This window comes from Haplochromis burtoni, unplaced genomic scaffold, assembly GCF_018398535.1.
Source record: "Haplochromis burtoni strain Fernald_Lab_line unplaced genomic scaffold, NCSU_Asbu1 Contig_123, whole genome shotgun sequence".
Taxonomy (NCBI): Eukaryota; Metazoa; Chordata; class Actinopteri; order Cichliformes; family Cichlidae; genus Haplochromis; species Haplochromis burtoni.
In genome coordinates this window covers 1,118,548-1,133,583 of record NW_024582484.1, presented here as the reverse complement: position 1 = coordinate 1,133,583, position 15,036 = coordinate 1,118,548, and the positions used below count along the sequence as shown (strand labels likewise).

The 15,036-nt window shown below is 46.0% G+C and overlaps 1 protein-coding gene across 4 annotated transcripts; it reads right to left on the bottom strand.

Moving 5' to 3' along the window:
- Window positions 1-2,583: 2,583 nt before the first annotated feature.
- LOC102289707 (P2Y purinoceptor 14) lies at window positions 2,584-14,957 on the bottom strand. 4 transcript variants are annotated; one of them, XM_005929382.2, is made up of 4 exons: window positions 14,320-14,629; window positions 13,960-14,041; window positions 13,285-13,443; window positions 2,584-4,200 (listed from the first exon to the last, which is right to left on the bottom strand). In XM_005929382.2, exon 4 carries the CDS (start codon window positions 4,196-4,198, stop codon window positions 3,149-3,151), a length of 1,050 nt encoding a protein of 349 aa, XP_005929444.1. In that variant the 5' UTR covers window positions 4,199-4,200; window positions 13,285-13,443; window positions 13,960-14,041; window positions 14,320-14,629; the 3' UTR covers window positions 2,584-3,148. The 4 variants fall into 4 exon arrangements, with proteins under 4 accessions (XP_005929444.1, XP_005929445.1, XP_005929446.1 ...); XM_005929383.2 differs by lacking the exons at window positions 13,960-14,041; window positions 14,320-14,629 and adding an exon at window positions 14,843-14,957 and having other exon boundaries at window positions 13,285-13,451; XM_005929384.2 differs by lacking the exons at window positions 13,960-14,041; window positions 14,320-14,629 and adding an exon at window positions 14,843-14,940.
- Between the last annotated feature and the right edge of the window lie 79 nt (window positions 14,958-15,036).

Here is a 15,036-nt window from a genome sequence, read left to right as displayed (position 1 = left end):
GTGAAGGTTACAAATGATCTTCTTATGGCCTCTGACAGTGGACTCATCTCTGTGCTTGTCCTGCTAGACCTCAGTGCAGCGTTCGATACTGTCGACCATAATATCCTATTAGAGCGATTAGAACATGCTGTAGGTATTACAGGTACTGCGCTGCAGTGGTTTGTATCATATCTATCTAATAGACTCCAGTTTGTGCATGTAAATGGAGAGTCCTCTTCACACACTGAGGTTAATTATGGAGTTCCACAGGGTTCAGTGCTAGGACCAATTCTGTTTACATTATACATGCTTCCCTTAGGCAGCATCATTAGAAGACATAGCATACATTTACACTGCTATGCAGATGACACCCAGCTCTATCTGTCCATGAAGCCAGATAACAGGAGGAACCTTGGAGTCATTTTTGACCAGGACATGTCCTTCAACGCACATATTAAACAAATATGTAAGACTGCTTTCTTCCATTTGTGCAACATCTCTAAAGTTAGAAATATCCTGTCTCAGAGTGACGCTGAAAAACTAGTTCATGCAATCCCCCCTTTAGTTACGCTGCAGTAGATCTAGGCTGCTTGACCTATAGGAGATTCCCATGATGCACTGAGTGTTTCTTGTTTATTCACTTCGTTTTTCTACACCTCTCTGCATTGTGTTATCATTAGTAATTATTAACCTCTGTCTCTCTTCCACAGCATGTCTTTATCCTGTCTTCCTTCTCTCACCCCAACCAATCACAGCAGATGGCCCCGCCCCTCCCTGAGCCTGGTTCTGTCAGAGGTTTCTTCCTGTTAAAAGGGAGTTTTTCCTTCCCACTGTCGCCAAAGTGCTGCTCATAGGGGGTCATATGATTGTTGAGGTGTTCTCTGTATTTGTACTTTAACTTACAATTTAAAGGCATTAATGAAACTGTTGTTGTGATTTGGCGGTGTATAAATAAAACTGAATTGAATAGTGATAGGTTTGATACCATCAAACAGACGAGGGGGAAGACCAGGTTACTGAGAAGTGCTTATGGGTATAATAATCTGTTCCCACCATCACCTCCACCTTGCTGCCACAATGAATGCCTGGTTTCAGATTAAAAGATGCTGGTTTTTTCTCTTTTCCAAAGAAGAGAGGAAAGAGTTTTAAATAGATCTCGTCTTCCGTTCACAGATGGGAGAGCCTGACTGTTACCCTATCAGCCTGATCTCTGCGCAGCACAGAGGGAAATATTCAAACTGCCTCAGGCTGGTTTGTCTCTGCTCTGGAGGGCAAACTGTCAGGACATGTTTTTGGAATAACGATCATGAAGAAATCTTTCTACGGGGATTCTCCCAGACTGAGTCAGGACTCGGTGGGTGCATGTGGAGGCAGCCTAAGATCGGTTGTAGAGGTGCAGCGGAGAAAAGGCTCGCTTTAAGATAACTCTGATTATTAAAGGTAGATTTTCCATCATTGGCTGGCTGTGATCTCTTCACCTATGCGGTGACAGCGACAGGTCTGGCCTTGCTCTCAGCGTTCACCTTATCTCCCCATCTCTTCCAAGTAATCGGTGGGTGGAGCTGACCCGGTGATTAAGGATGCAGCTCACCCGAGCAGGTCGGGCAGCCCTGCTGAAAGCTTTCACGGGCTCTTCTCCTCTCTGTCATGCTGGCTGGCTAATGGAGCGTTCGGTTTCCCTTTTGATTTTGCACGCACACAATCGCTCTTTGATTCTCTGACGAAGCTCGCCACTGAGCTGGAATCTGTGGGAGGATTCGGTGACGGCAGACAGGGAGGTAGATGTTTGACTTTCAGATGAAGTCATGACCCCTGCCTGGTCCCGGCTCCCCCTCCCTGTGTCTCTCTGGTGTGAGATACTCACTGCAAACAGTTCTGATGTGATGATTTTGAAAATGCTGCTGCTCGAGGTTATATGCTGATGGCTGCTGTACAGGAAGGAGGAATTCCTCAAATGTTACTAACGAGCATCATGAGCTTAACCTGAAGCTCCAACTGCCGTCACTGCACACTGTCCAAGTTTATCCTGCACGTCTGCTGCTGTCATCGTTTTATCACATCTGTCTCTGTTTATGATCAATGCTTATCTGCTCACACACACACACACACACACACACACACACACACACACACACACACACACACACACACACACACACACACACACACACACACACACCAAAAGATGACAGAAACAGCTGTAACATCAATCAGTCTCAATTCTTCACTGCTGCCTTTAAAAACTCCCAAAATATGTGTTTTTGATGTCACAGCTGTGATTCAGACTGGCCACGTGTGATTTAACAATACCTTTACTGGGAATGTCATCAGCGCCCCCTGCTGGTCACAGGGTTCCATTACAATCCATTTTTTCCCCTTTAACTTTGTGTTTTTGAGGAACAGGTACTATCACCTCATTTAATTTACTTTAAAAAGAGGGATTTTAAAATGTCAGCAAAATAGTTATTAATATTTTTTATCCCACTCTGCTGCTCCTCGTGTACCTGCAAACAAACATGTAATGACAGATATGACCACCTGATGGCAGCAGAGAGGCATCAGCTGCAGTGAGCAGAGATTGAAAACATGACTAAATAGGAGTTATTTTAGAAGAAAGAAAAGCTTTATTTAAAATACAGACGTCATAAAGCAGTGGTAATGACTCTGACAGCAGGAACACTATGACATCACAGTCAGACTGCTGCTCGTCCTGCGGTTTGACACGAGCTTCTAAAAAGAGGCGACTCGTGAGCAAATCAGCAGATTCTGCATGAACGGACTTTAATGCTGCAGGTTTGATGCCCACTCATCACAGTTCAGTTTCACTTCCACGTCAACACTTCCTCTTCCTCGCTGACCTTCCCTGTCCTCTCTGTCCTGCTTTTGGTCAGAACAATAAATAAAACCAAGAACTGAAGCTCTGAATACTTCTGTTATGTACACATAAAGGGATAAAAATATACATTCATGTCTCTTTCTGTTTTACACATAAAACTCCTGATTTACACACTTTTCTATCAGACCGAGAAACAAACAGAAGAGAGCAGTTTTATTACAGCAAATAAAAAAGTACATGATTTCAGCTTCAACATTTAGGTTTTGCGTCTCCTCAGGGGTCTTCTCCTCTCCTTGCCGCTGCCTTATTTGCCTTGTCTCCTCTCCTCGCCTCCTAAATGTTGCTCAGACTCTGCGCCGTGGTCAGGGACCTCCTCCTCCTCCTCTCTCGCCGCGACACTTTTCTCAGCAGCGATTCTCTGAAGGTTCGGCACATGAGGAAGTAGATGACGGGGTCGAGGCAGACATTGAGTGCTGACAGGAAGAGCGTCCCCTCTTTCACCTGCAGCAGCAGGAAGCGGGCGTACCGGCTGAAGCTCGACTCCGGCATCTGGCTCAGCGTGTAGGGGATGCGGCAGACGTGGTACGGCACGAAGCAGATGAAGAACACCACCAGGATGCTGAAGATGCTCCGGTTGGACTTGCGGCAGACGTCGCTGTTATCGCAGCGAACCCGGCGGTACGACTGGTAGATGCGGCGGGAGATGGAGGCATAGCAGAAGGCGAGGACCGCCAGAGTCACCCAGAACATTGAGACGCTGAAGATCGAGGACACCCGGTGCCACTCTTTGCCCAGCGCCGTCTTCAGATCCATGCACTTGCGAGCGTTTTCCTCGTTGGCTTCCTTGCTCGTCAGCAAGCTGTTGGGCATGAGGAAAACGGTGAGGAGGGTCCAAGAGAGGACGGCCAACACCCGGGCACACTTGGGGTTCTGCAGGTGGTGCAGGGAAAAGATCCTGGCTACTCTTGTCCTGCACGAGGTGGTAGTGATGGAGGAGGGGGAGGTTCGGACAATCTTGACGTAGCGCTCGAGGCTAATTAAGCCCATGAAGAGGATCCCCATGTACATGGAGCAGTAGAAGATCACAGCGCTGTAGCGGCAGACGATCACGTGGATGTACCAGCCGCCGAGTTCCAGCTGAGCCACGATCCTGAACGGGTAGGTGCACAGCATGAGGAGGTCGGCCACCACCATGTTCTTCAGGTAGACCACCAGCCCAGAGTCGGCGGGCACTCTGAAGAAGATACAGGCGGCTCCGCCATTCAGAAGCGAACCCACCAGAAAGATCACAAAGTAGAGCAGGGGCAGGATCTTCAGGGTGAAGACGCTGTTGAAGTCTGCCGTCTGGTTGGACAGTAGGCTGGTGGAGTTGTTGTGAGCCATCCCTGCAAACACGAAGAACACAGTACGAGCTTTAGGACGATTACAGGAAACATTTTTCATTGGCATTAATAAAACGGGAGAAATCAGTGACAGAGGTGACGCTCTGTGGCTCCACCTGCAGAACCATTCTCTTTGAAATGAGTGATAAACGTAATCGTCACTTGGAGGAGGTGGACAGACTCTCTGTGGTCAGTGTTTGGTTTCCACTGACAGAGCTGCAGACTGTCTGCATGCACCACCACAGCGGCGTCATGGCGTTATGACAGAGACAAAGTTACGACCGCTGAAGGCCTGAATCTGCATTTGTGCTTTAACCCATGTTCAGTGTTATGTTGTTTCTGTGCTGCTCGGCTGAAAAAACCTTTTGTGTTCATGCAGTGAGCTGCTCTGTTTACACTGGGCACGTGCACAAACAAGGTTTCACGGACGCTTCCTTTGTCCTGCTCTTCACGCACTTCCCTCCGATCCTGATTCATCCCAGTCCAACACGCAGCGCTCTCGTCCTTCATCTGCGCTGTGAAAACACTTACGGTCGGGTTTGACAGCATCGCGTGTTCCCGTGCTAGTAAAGTTATTTTTAACCTCAGATTTCTGCTAGTGGTCATTCCTGCACTAACCACACAACCTGCTGGCTTTAATTCCACCTGAAACACTATTTGGTTTCTTGTGCACCTACACCAGTCAACAGAAGCTGTTAGTGAATAAGAAATCCTGTGTGGAGATGGACACTTCCACTGTGGATCAGAAGAGCCGATATGAAGAACGATCAGACAGCAGTTTCCATTTCAGGGAAGCAGCTAAACTCCTGATCAGGCAGCGTGTGGCGTGTCCCTGCAGTGTGCTGTTCCTCTTTTCCTACCATCTCCACATTGCTGATTGTCTCATAAAGCCACTGAATGCCCACAGCTTTAGAACGAGGATGTTTACTTCCTGTGCCAGAGCCACCAATAAATGGCCTGTTCCTTTGTTTGCTGCAGCTCAGAGCGAGCCACAGGGGACGATCATGTCGACTTCGTGTGGATTTACTCTAAATGCACCAACGTGTTATATTATCGACCCTTACGAGGGTCTTTTCAGAGAACAAGAACAAACAAAGTTTTTTTGACATCACATCACTCCAGGAAGCAGGCTCAACAAACTCTGAGTTCAAAAATAAACCCGGGAAAGGAATCCACTATCAACGGAGCGCCGATACCAGGATTCCCCAGACTTTACCCTGATATAACATCATGTTAAATTAGACTTTAACCATTCATCCACTCTTTTATAATTATAATATTTCTGACTGTCTGAGGCAAAATTTCCACGATTCAATTAGAATCGAATCGTGGATTGAATCGATTCTAGAAATCAGTGACGATACCCAGCCCTAGTTGCAGGGCTAAGACTTTAACTAAGACTTTGCTATGATGCCAGGTCTCTCTTGGAAATGAGATTTTTAATCTCAATGAGATTTTTTACCTGGATAAATAAAGGATTAATAAAAAAAATTAACATTGCTTAAAATAATGCCGATTACATCTTGCTGCAGTGCAGACCCTTAGACTGCTTTTAGTTTAGTTTCCTTGTTTTCCACTGCATCATTGATTCTATCACTAGTTAGCTAACATAAGCTAATGTAAGTCTGTTAGTGGCAACCAACCACATGACAGCACTGTAGTGGCACAAGATGGCGCTACAAACTCTGAAGACGTCAGCTTCACAGACAGAGCAGGAGGCAAATTAGCCTTTAAACATGTGTGTGTCATGTCCACTGTAACACCAGAGCTCAGCTCAGAGACGTTAGCTAAGCCCGGTTCCTGGACCTGCGTCCTGGACTTCGTGAACTCTGCATTCTTTTGGGATACAAGTTCCCAAAGTTTGCATCTGTAGTATCTGATCATACACACTGAGAGGATGCTGACTATGCAATAACAGCTGCAAGGCTTCTGCTTTTACCTTTGACAGGCACAGGACGTGGTGCAGGACCTTCACTGATATTTCATGTTTATGAGACTTAAAGGGAAGTTTGCTTATAACTCCAGCCATTGTGTGAAGGCTGTAAACATTCACAGGAATCATTTGTTAAGTAAACGAGTCTCATCCAGCTCCCCGATGTCATTCCTGAGCATTTGTTTGTTTGCTGTCACTCAGTTATGGAAACAAACTCACTTCTTTGAAACTGAAGCTCTCACGAATCAGACCAGCAGAGCCCATTCCTTCTGACTCGATAGTAAAACACTCATACTCAGTAAAACAAGAGCATCCATTTCCTGGATGGTCTGAACCACACAGTGTTTGTCGGGCACAAACAGTGAAGGTTTCAGTGTCAGTGACTTTGATTGGTGCAGACGAGGCCAAGCACATCACTCCGGGCCTCCTGTGACAGGACTACATCAATGCTGTTATTACAAATAGAAATTCACCCCACCCACCCAGGTGAAAAAGGTTTCTGTATCAGGCTGTTTCTTTATCCACTGTGGACTGACTGCTGGACCAAAGCACACAGCATGTTAAACCATGAGGCAGGTGGGCTTCAGCAGCAGAAGACCACACTGAGGCCACCTAAGGTCACCTAATCCAGGTCTAACGATAAGATTTACCAAAAGGGGAAGTTAAAAACTTAATCTTAAGAGTAGAGATAGTCTCTGTCTCCTGAATCCAAAGCAGCATTTTGGATCAGCTGAAGGCTTTTCAGGGAGTTTTTTGGACATCCTGATAATAATGAATTACAGTCGTCCAGCCTGGAAGTAATAAATGCATGAACTAGTTTTTCAGCGTCACTCTGAGACAGGATATTTCTAACTTTAGAGATGTTGCACAAATGGAAGAAAGCAGTCTTACATATTTGTTTAATATGTGCATTAAAGGACATTAGGTACCAACTTGCAGAGCAGGACAGACGCAGCCAGGCTGCCTCTGTGTTAGCCCAGTCGACCAAAGGCAGAGACAGCAGCTATGCTGACGGTGGTTATCAGCGACCTCTGTTTATCCAGGCTCTCCGAGTCAGACTTTCACTCTTTTCCTGCACCAAACCGACCAATTGTGTGACACCTACTCCAGTGAGAGACGTTCACAGAGCAGATCTATGTAGAATATAAAAATATTACAGACTGTGGGTAGTTGTTGCTACTTGCTGGCCACAGCTTTATTTTTAGCACTTTAAACTCGTTAAATCAAACTTAAATGCGTCAGCTGCAACAGATCAAAGTGAAAACCAGAAACAAACTAACAACAAGCTGCAGGAAGGAGGCGACCCAGCACAGAGTAAACCAGAAAAAACTACAAGCACAACAAAACCAGATATTCTGCTAATCTGGGCTCTAATAACTGACCAGGACCAGTATGTAACCAGTATGTAACCAGTATGTAACCAGTATGTAACCAGTATGTAACCAGTATGTAACCAGTATGTAACCAGTATGGATAGATTTGTCGGCACATCCTCACGAGTTTGGGGATGTGAGAAGAAATGAATCCACACGTCAACCCTCTGTGGTTTTTTTGATACCTTTGGCGGTGTGGATGGTTTGTTGCTGTCATTTCTTTGGTCGCTGTTTTTTCCACTTCTCAGCATGCATGTGAACGCACCCACACACACACACACACACACACACACACACACACACACACACACACGCATGTAGGTTAAGAAAAAGAACCCTTTGGTTTAGCATGAAAACATGACCACATCACTTCATCTGAATCTTCAGTGCAGCTCGACCACAAACCAGCGGCTCTTCCTCTGCAGCGTCAGTAAAAACCCTGTTTTTGACTCTGTGATCAGAAATAAAAGATCAAACTGACACAAAACACAACTGAAGGATTTCTGAGTAAAACATGAAGTCAGCCTCAATCATGTCACAGAAGTGTTTTTCCTTGCAGCTCTGACTGTTATATTTCTGTAAGCTGCGCGTCCTGCAGCAGAGTCTGTCCTCACGTTCGTGCGCCGTTACATCCTGACGTGTGTTTGTGCGTGTTTATGAGCTTGTTTGTGTTTGCTTTTGGGCTCGTTTTCTCATACTGTTGACATTACGTGACATGTTTCCACATTCTTGAATCAGTAAACCAAACAGAAACCTGCTGGATGAAACGACATTAATAAAACAGCACATGCCGCCAGCCTGTGCAGGTATAAGCGAGCAACAGCTGGCACACTTATATTAATGTGGAAAACACAACCGAGGTTACAGTTGGCTGCTGAAAATCTTTCTGCAGCCGCTTGTTTAGAGCAAAACTGTTGATTTCATCTGATTCATTTGCACCTTTGAGCTCTTTTGAACATCCTGCTCTCCGTGTGTTTGTTTCATCCATGCATGCTGCAGGAGAGCGCAGCTTCTGCCCTCACACTTCACTCTTTCTTACAGCAGCTGGGAGCAACGCATCACCACAGCGTCCCGTTTACATCTGCTGTTCACACTCGTGACAAATATCCCATCAGCTGAGGAGATTACTGACAAACGTCCTTATCTGACAGTGATGCGCTTTTTCAGTTTTCTAAAACTTTCTGAGCTCTTCTGATGTTTGATCACTTCTAATCTCCCTTCCTTCCTTCCTTCCTTCCTTCCTTCCTTCCTTCCTCTGAGATATTTAAAGAAAAAAAGTTTTGAGTGTTTTCTGTGCGTGTAATAAGTTGGCCCGCACCGATGTGAGCTAATGTTATCTAAATGTCAGAGTTGCCTCACTCAGGTTTGCAGCTGAAAGGTCAAATCGTGTGTTAATGTTTCCTTCACTCAACAGAAAAATAACCTTTACAACATCCACAAAGTTTTATAAGTAAGAAGCGCTCTGAACGCAGAACAAAGTCAGATGAAGCAGCTGAGCGAGCAGAGAGCAGCGTGGTGGAGCATTCTTCCCCTGTGACGGATTTATCCCGAAACAGTTTGTTTGAGCCTCCGGCAGGTTTTACTGCTTCTTCGGGCTCCGGAGCCTCGGTGAGCCTCGGTCCACCACGCTGCCTCCACACGCATCACGCCTCTACAGCTACACCTCTCTTACATTAATCACAGACTGACCCAATAACACAGCTCTGTCATCAGCTTAAAGGTGCATCAGATGGTTCTCTCACCATAAACTCCAGATGTTGCTCAGGCTCCCATACAGATGTTGCCTTCACCTGTGGTCTGCTTTCTTGCTCTGTGAATGGGAAGCTGAAGTGCTGCTGACAGCTGAGTCTGAGCTGTTATAGTCTGCAGTGGACTCCACTTCCTCTCTCTCTCTCTCTCTCTCTCTACCCCCCCCCCTCCCCCCGTAGAGGAGCCCTCCTCCTCTGTGTCTGACTAACACGTCTATGCAAACATGATAACCCTGCTCCGACTGTTGCATGTTACAACACACTGCTGAGGCCTCTGCATGACAAATACTCCACAAATGCAAAATCTGATGTGTTTGCTGCGTCACAGCTGGATGTTAGCAGATGTTTCCAATCACCTGTGAATATGGTGCTGATATGTGCGCTGGTGTGGACTGGGTAATGCGTTAGGAATGAAAGGATGCCCCGTCGTTTGAACTCTGCAGAGAAAAACCGATGCAGCAGGCGAGTCCGTTTCACTGCAGCAGCTGGTACAGCGTCAGGGCGTCGGTGACAGTCGGAGGTGCAACCTGCTGGTATTAGACCCAAACACAGTGTCGTGACCTCATGCTGCCAAAGACGAGGAAGGAAAAGGTCAGCGGCCTGCAGCTGTAAATCCACTCCTGTTGGGGTTGTCTCACACTGCCCTTTTCCATCTGTGCGTACTCGACTCTCAGGGTTTCCACAGGTGCAGGTACCTGGTACCGAGCACTCTACTACCTGCTCTAAGCAACCATCCAAAAATGTGATGTGGCTGGATTGGCTGACCAATGGCATCGCTCGATGTGTCATGAGAGCAACTCCTCACAGTGCCGTCTCTGAACTGTGACAAGATTTAAAACCAGAACTCTTCACATGCCACGAGTGTCCAAAAAATGCATCTAGGTGCCTGAGTGCACTGAGGCGCTGCCACGCGATTGGCCGATTAGAAGCGAGCAGTTAGTGCGACTTTATTCTTTTGCCTCTTTGATTTGTGGTTTAAACATTTGCCTTAGAAAGACCTGAGCCGACACGAAGCCAGCATGAGCTGGAAGTTTGCTTCTCAGGTTCATCTGAACTTTTTTAATCTGCAGGGATTTTAGTTTTTTCCTGTCATGTTTTAAACTGACAGTTTCACAGTTTTCTGTCCCGACTTTGCTTCCTGCCAGCTTCATTCTGTTGTCACTGTTGTGTACGTCCTTGTTTTCGGGTGAATCCCTTCTGTAAACACTTCTCGTTCCAAGTTTGCATTTCTTGTAAGCTTCTAACCTTCTTCCTGTTGAGCTTTAGACCTTTGCCCCCCTCCCAGCCTGCACCCTGTGTTATTTTTGCTCGTCTCAGCCTCTTCATTCTGTTTCCTTTGTTCTTGTAACTGTTGGTTCTTTAATTGAAACTTGTTTTTCACTTCCCTCAGAGGCCCGGGGTAATTCCGGGTCTGTTGGTTTGCATGAAATTAGTGAAGATGTGAAATATGAAACAGCTGCTTTACATGTATCAGAACCTCAAATTCAAAGATGGCCAAACAGGACATGGAGGCAGAAACCCGAGTGCAGAGTTTTGTCCTGCACTGTTCACCTGTCGCTCTGAGCAGATAACAGGATGTGTTTCAGACTATTTCTGGGCAGATGTTCTCACTGCATCTTTTTTTTTTTAGCTCCAGCGTTTTCCAATTTTAGCCTTTCAGATCTCCCCCTCTCTTCCTTTGTACCGCTATGATGGGGGCTCCTCCTGCACCTCGCCGTCCACTTCAAATCGTTCTTTGGGTTTATTGTGCATCAGGTGCAGTAACGCTAAAGTTCATCCATCCACTCGTATCACCCACAGGAAGTCGTTTTAGGATTTTAACCCGTGTTTTTAGGGTGTGGCTTTTAATTAGCAGACGCTTCATGTTTACTGCACGCTGTCTTAATCTTCTGACTGGATGCAGCTCTGCACAGCAGGGTGAGCTGCCCCTGTGCAATTTGCTGTTTTGCATGTTGACCACGGGACTTTAACTCGTCCACAGCTTTGGTTGGTGACAATTATGGTTACGGGTGGGATCAAGAGAATAAGGCCCCAAACCAGGCTGCGAGTGGGTGATGTACTGCTGGAGTCCCAGTCAAAGGTCTCCAGACCAGTTAGTGACTCCTGGAAACCACCTGTTGCTAAGGAAAACCTGTACTCGTCTTTGTGATTGCGTTCATCAGTAGCATGTTGCTGCAGTCGTACTTTCAAAGGATTGTCTATGAAAGCTGGGGAGCGTGCCGTAGACTGGACTGCGCCGACCGCTGAGTGTCGACCGTCATAACTACAGTACATGGTGTTTGGGTGAGATGCTTCGTAACTTCAGTCACGATTTTCCAAACCACACTGTGCCACTGCCCAAACACAACATTCAAAGTATAAAAACTGTTCCTTTGTGTTACATTCATACCAAATCACGTGTTTGAAGCAGTTCTTTCTTCCACACATTGATTCTCTGTATGCCATCGATGAACGTAGAGATGCATCTTTGATTAATACAACATCTTTTAGACTTTCTGCAAAATGAAAAAAGTTGAACCTGATCAAAGTCCTTTCTAAATGATGCTCATCGAGGCACCTTTGTAGACAGAGCTGTGGATACAGTGAAGAATAGTTATCGTGACAGCGGCGCTCATGTGCCGATGTGTACACAAACATTTCTGGGGGATTTTCTGTTGACCGGTCCAGCAGTTTGTTTCTTTGTCATCTTCGATCCTGCTGCGTCCGCCCATGCTGCCTCGCTCTGCAGGAGAATGGGAGGAAGAGGAATCCAGCAGGGAGGAGGAAGATATCAGACACGAGAGGAGGAAGTGGAGCATCTCTGTCATTTGAGCTGAAACAACACTAAACATCTGCACAGCTGCAGGGACGCGCGCCCAGTGAACGCAGCCCTGCTGCGCTGCGCTCAGCGCGCATTTACACTCACTCACATTTGTTTTTGTATGGTAACCTACATTTGTTCTGTACAGCAGCAGACTGTGAATAAATCCTCGTGGTTACCGCTAACAGCAGAGGCCATGATTTTATCGGGTCGATCGTGGCTCAAGAGTTGGGAGTTCGCCTTGTAATCGGAAGGTTGCCGGTTCGAGCCCCGGCTTGGACAGTCTCGGTCGTTGTGTCCTTGGGCAAGACACTTCACCCGTTGCCTACTGGTGGTGGTCAGAGGGCCCGGTGGCGCTAGTGTCCGGCAGCCTCGCCTCTGTCAGTGCGCCCCAGGGCAACTGTGGCTACAATGTAGCTGCCGTCACCAGTGTGTGAATGTGTGTGTGAATGTGTGGATGACTGGATGTGTAAAATGCTTTGGGGTCCTGAGGGACTAATTAAAGCGCTATACAAATACAGGCCATTTACTATTTAGTCACATTCACGCTGACTTGGAAACTGTGAGGTTGCTTTAGGATGATTTCACATGTCTTTGTATTAAGCCGGGCTCGCTGACGGGGCTCTGCCTTTTACTATAGAGGGCGCCGCAACCGTTGCTTGCCACCACTGACAAACAGCCCATCCCACTCTGAACACGTTAGTTTAACCCTAACTAACAGGATGGATTATGGAGAGATAAAAAGTCCAGTGGCTTTATTGTCATTCCAACCATGTGCACAGTGAAGTGAGACAACGTTCCTCCAAGACCATAGTGCTACAGATGACAGACAAACATGGGACCACAGAAAGTGCAAGTGTGCAAAAACTGCTAAAAACAAAACAAAAACAGTGCAACAGCAGACAGAAGTACAAAAGAAAAGTGCAACGATGACAGTGGGCTGTGCAAAAGTATCTCAGTGTGTGTGTGTGTGTTCCTGTCCAGCTATCTTTGTGAGGACCAAAAGTCCCTTGTGAGGACACACTCACCGGTCCTCACAAGTTTGAAGCCTTTTTGAGGCTCAAAATGTGGTTTTACTGTCAGGGTTACAATTAGGTTATGGTTTAGGGTTAGGCATTAATTTTTAATGGTTAGGGTAAGGGGCTAAGGAAACCATTATGTCAGTGAAGGTCCTCACTAAGATAGCTGAACAGCCTGGGGGAGGAAACTTTCTCAGTATGGCAGTGAGGGTACCTTTGCCAGAAGGAAACCGGGTGAAGTAGACAGAACAGCCTGGCTATGCTCTTCATCTCTCAGCTGGTCCTGCGTAGCTCTTCCTCATGTATCGCTGAACTTGTCCTGGTGTATCATCAAAAGCCTCTGAATCTGTCAGCCTGTCCTGACTGTGGACACCTGCCGTCCTCGGAGGAAATCAAACACGACAGTTAGCAGAATATTCACAATTTACCTTTTTCTTAGACTCGCTTTTATAATTAATAATAATATTAATATAATTAATAACTTCTGCTGAGGTTTTGTTACAGTTTGGATTTGTCTGGGCCTCACGCTTTAATTTTTGCGCCCTCTAGTGGTTAAAATACTTCACCACAGGTGTTTGTCGCCCAGGGCTGGTGTTTAATCCTGAATGATTGTATTTGTCAGACCCTGATGCAGACTTGGAGTCAACACATGTTGGTCTGGTTTGCTCATTGAATTATTCCAAGAATAAGTCTGTTACATGACTTCATCCTGAAAAGATTTTTGCGAAAAACTATTAGATCTCCTTCTGATTTCACTCTTTTGCTCACTAACATGTTTCAAAGCCTCTCCTCTGTCAGTCCGCCCCAGGGCGGCTGTGGCTACAATGTAGCTGCCATCACCAGTGTGTGAATGGGTGTGTAAAGCGCTATAGAAGTACAGGCCACTTACCATTTATATCCCCATCATGAAGTCTGTCCTTCTACAGAACCTCTGCACACTCCCCACACTTTCATTTAGTTCCATTTCTTTTCTTGGCTGTAGCTCAGGTGGTAGAGCAGGTCATCTACTGATCGGAAGGTTGGTGGTTCGATTCCTGGCTTCCCCTAGTCTGCATGCCAAATATCCTTGGGCAAGATACTAACCCGAAATTGCTCTCCGATGCATTCATCGGAGTATGAATGTGTGTGAATGTCAGTTGTGCTTGTGCGAATGGGTGTGAATGGGTGAATGCACAAGTTGTGTAAAGCGCTTTGAGTGCTCAGAAGAGTGGAAAAGCGCTATATAAGAACCAGTCCATTTACCATTTACCATATTCTGAAGTCTGCAGATTTTCTCTGATTGGTTTCATTTACAGTCACGTGAACAGGACTGAAGGAGTGGAGTAGTGGAGAGCTGCAGCACTTTCACTTTAAAGATCAGAGGCTGACATCAGAAAATGACCTTGCGATGGTCACCTGAATATATTTTGCTGAGGTCTGAACTTTGAATGAACCCCTGCAGCCGCTTCTTTCTTTTCTTTTCAGCCATTCTGTCGGACATTTACCTCTGGGCTTGGGATCATCGGTCTTATTTATATACAATATTTTAAATAAGGCCATAACAACAACAACAACAACAACAACAACAACAACAACAATAATAATAATAATAATATGTCCTATTGAATAATATTTACAGTTTTCAAAAAGCCAAAAAGTTTTCTGAATTGATTTGCCTGTAAAGAAACAAAGATACTAAATGCAGAGGTGCAGGCTTTGACTTTAAAATAAACATACTCCAGTATTCCTTATCTCTTTTTAGTTTTTAATCAATTAACTTTGTTTTTATTTACCTTTAAAAACAAGTCTTCATTTTGTTTTCTTCTGTTTTCCCCCAGGAACTGGTCTTCGGTCCTGATCCAGTCAAACTCCGGGCTTTGGTTCATTGTGTGCCCCGGATCCGGCGCTCCCGGCCGGGTTTCTCCTCGGGTAGACCGAGGCCATAACGCGGCCATTATGCCCCGCCCCTCTGTCCGACCTCCGGAAG

Excerpts from the sequence above, each read along its gene's own strand:
- LOC102289707 (XM_005929383.2), bottom strand. The coding sequence starts at position 4,198 with ATGGCTCACAACAACTCCACCAGCCTACTGTCCAACCAGACGGCAGAC.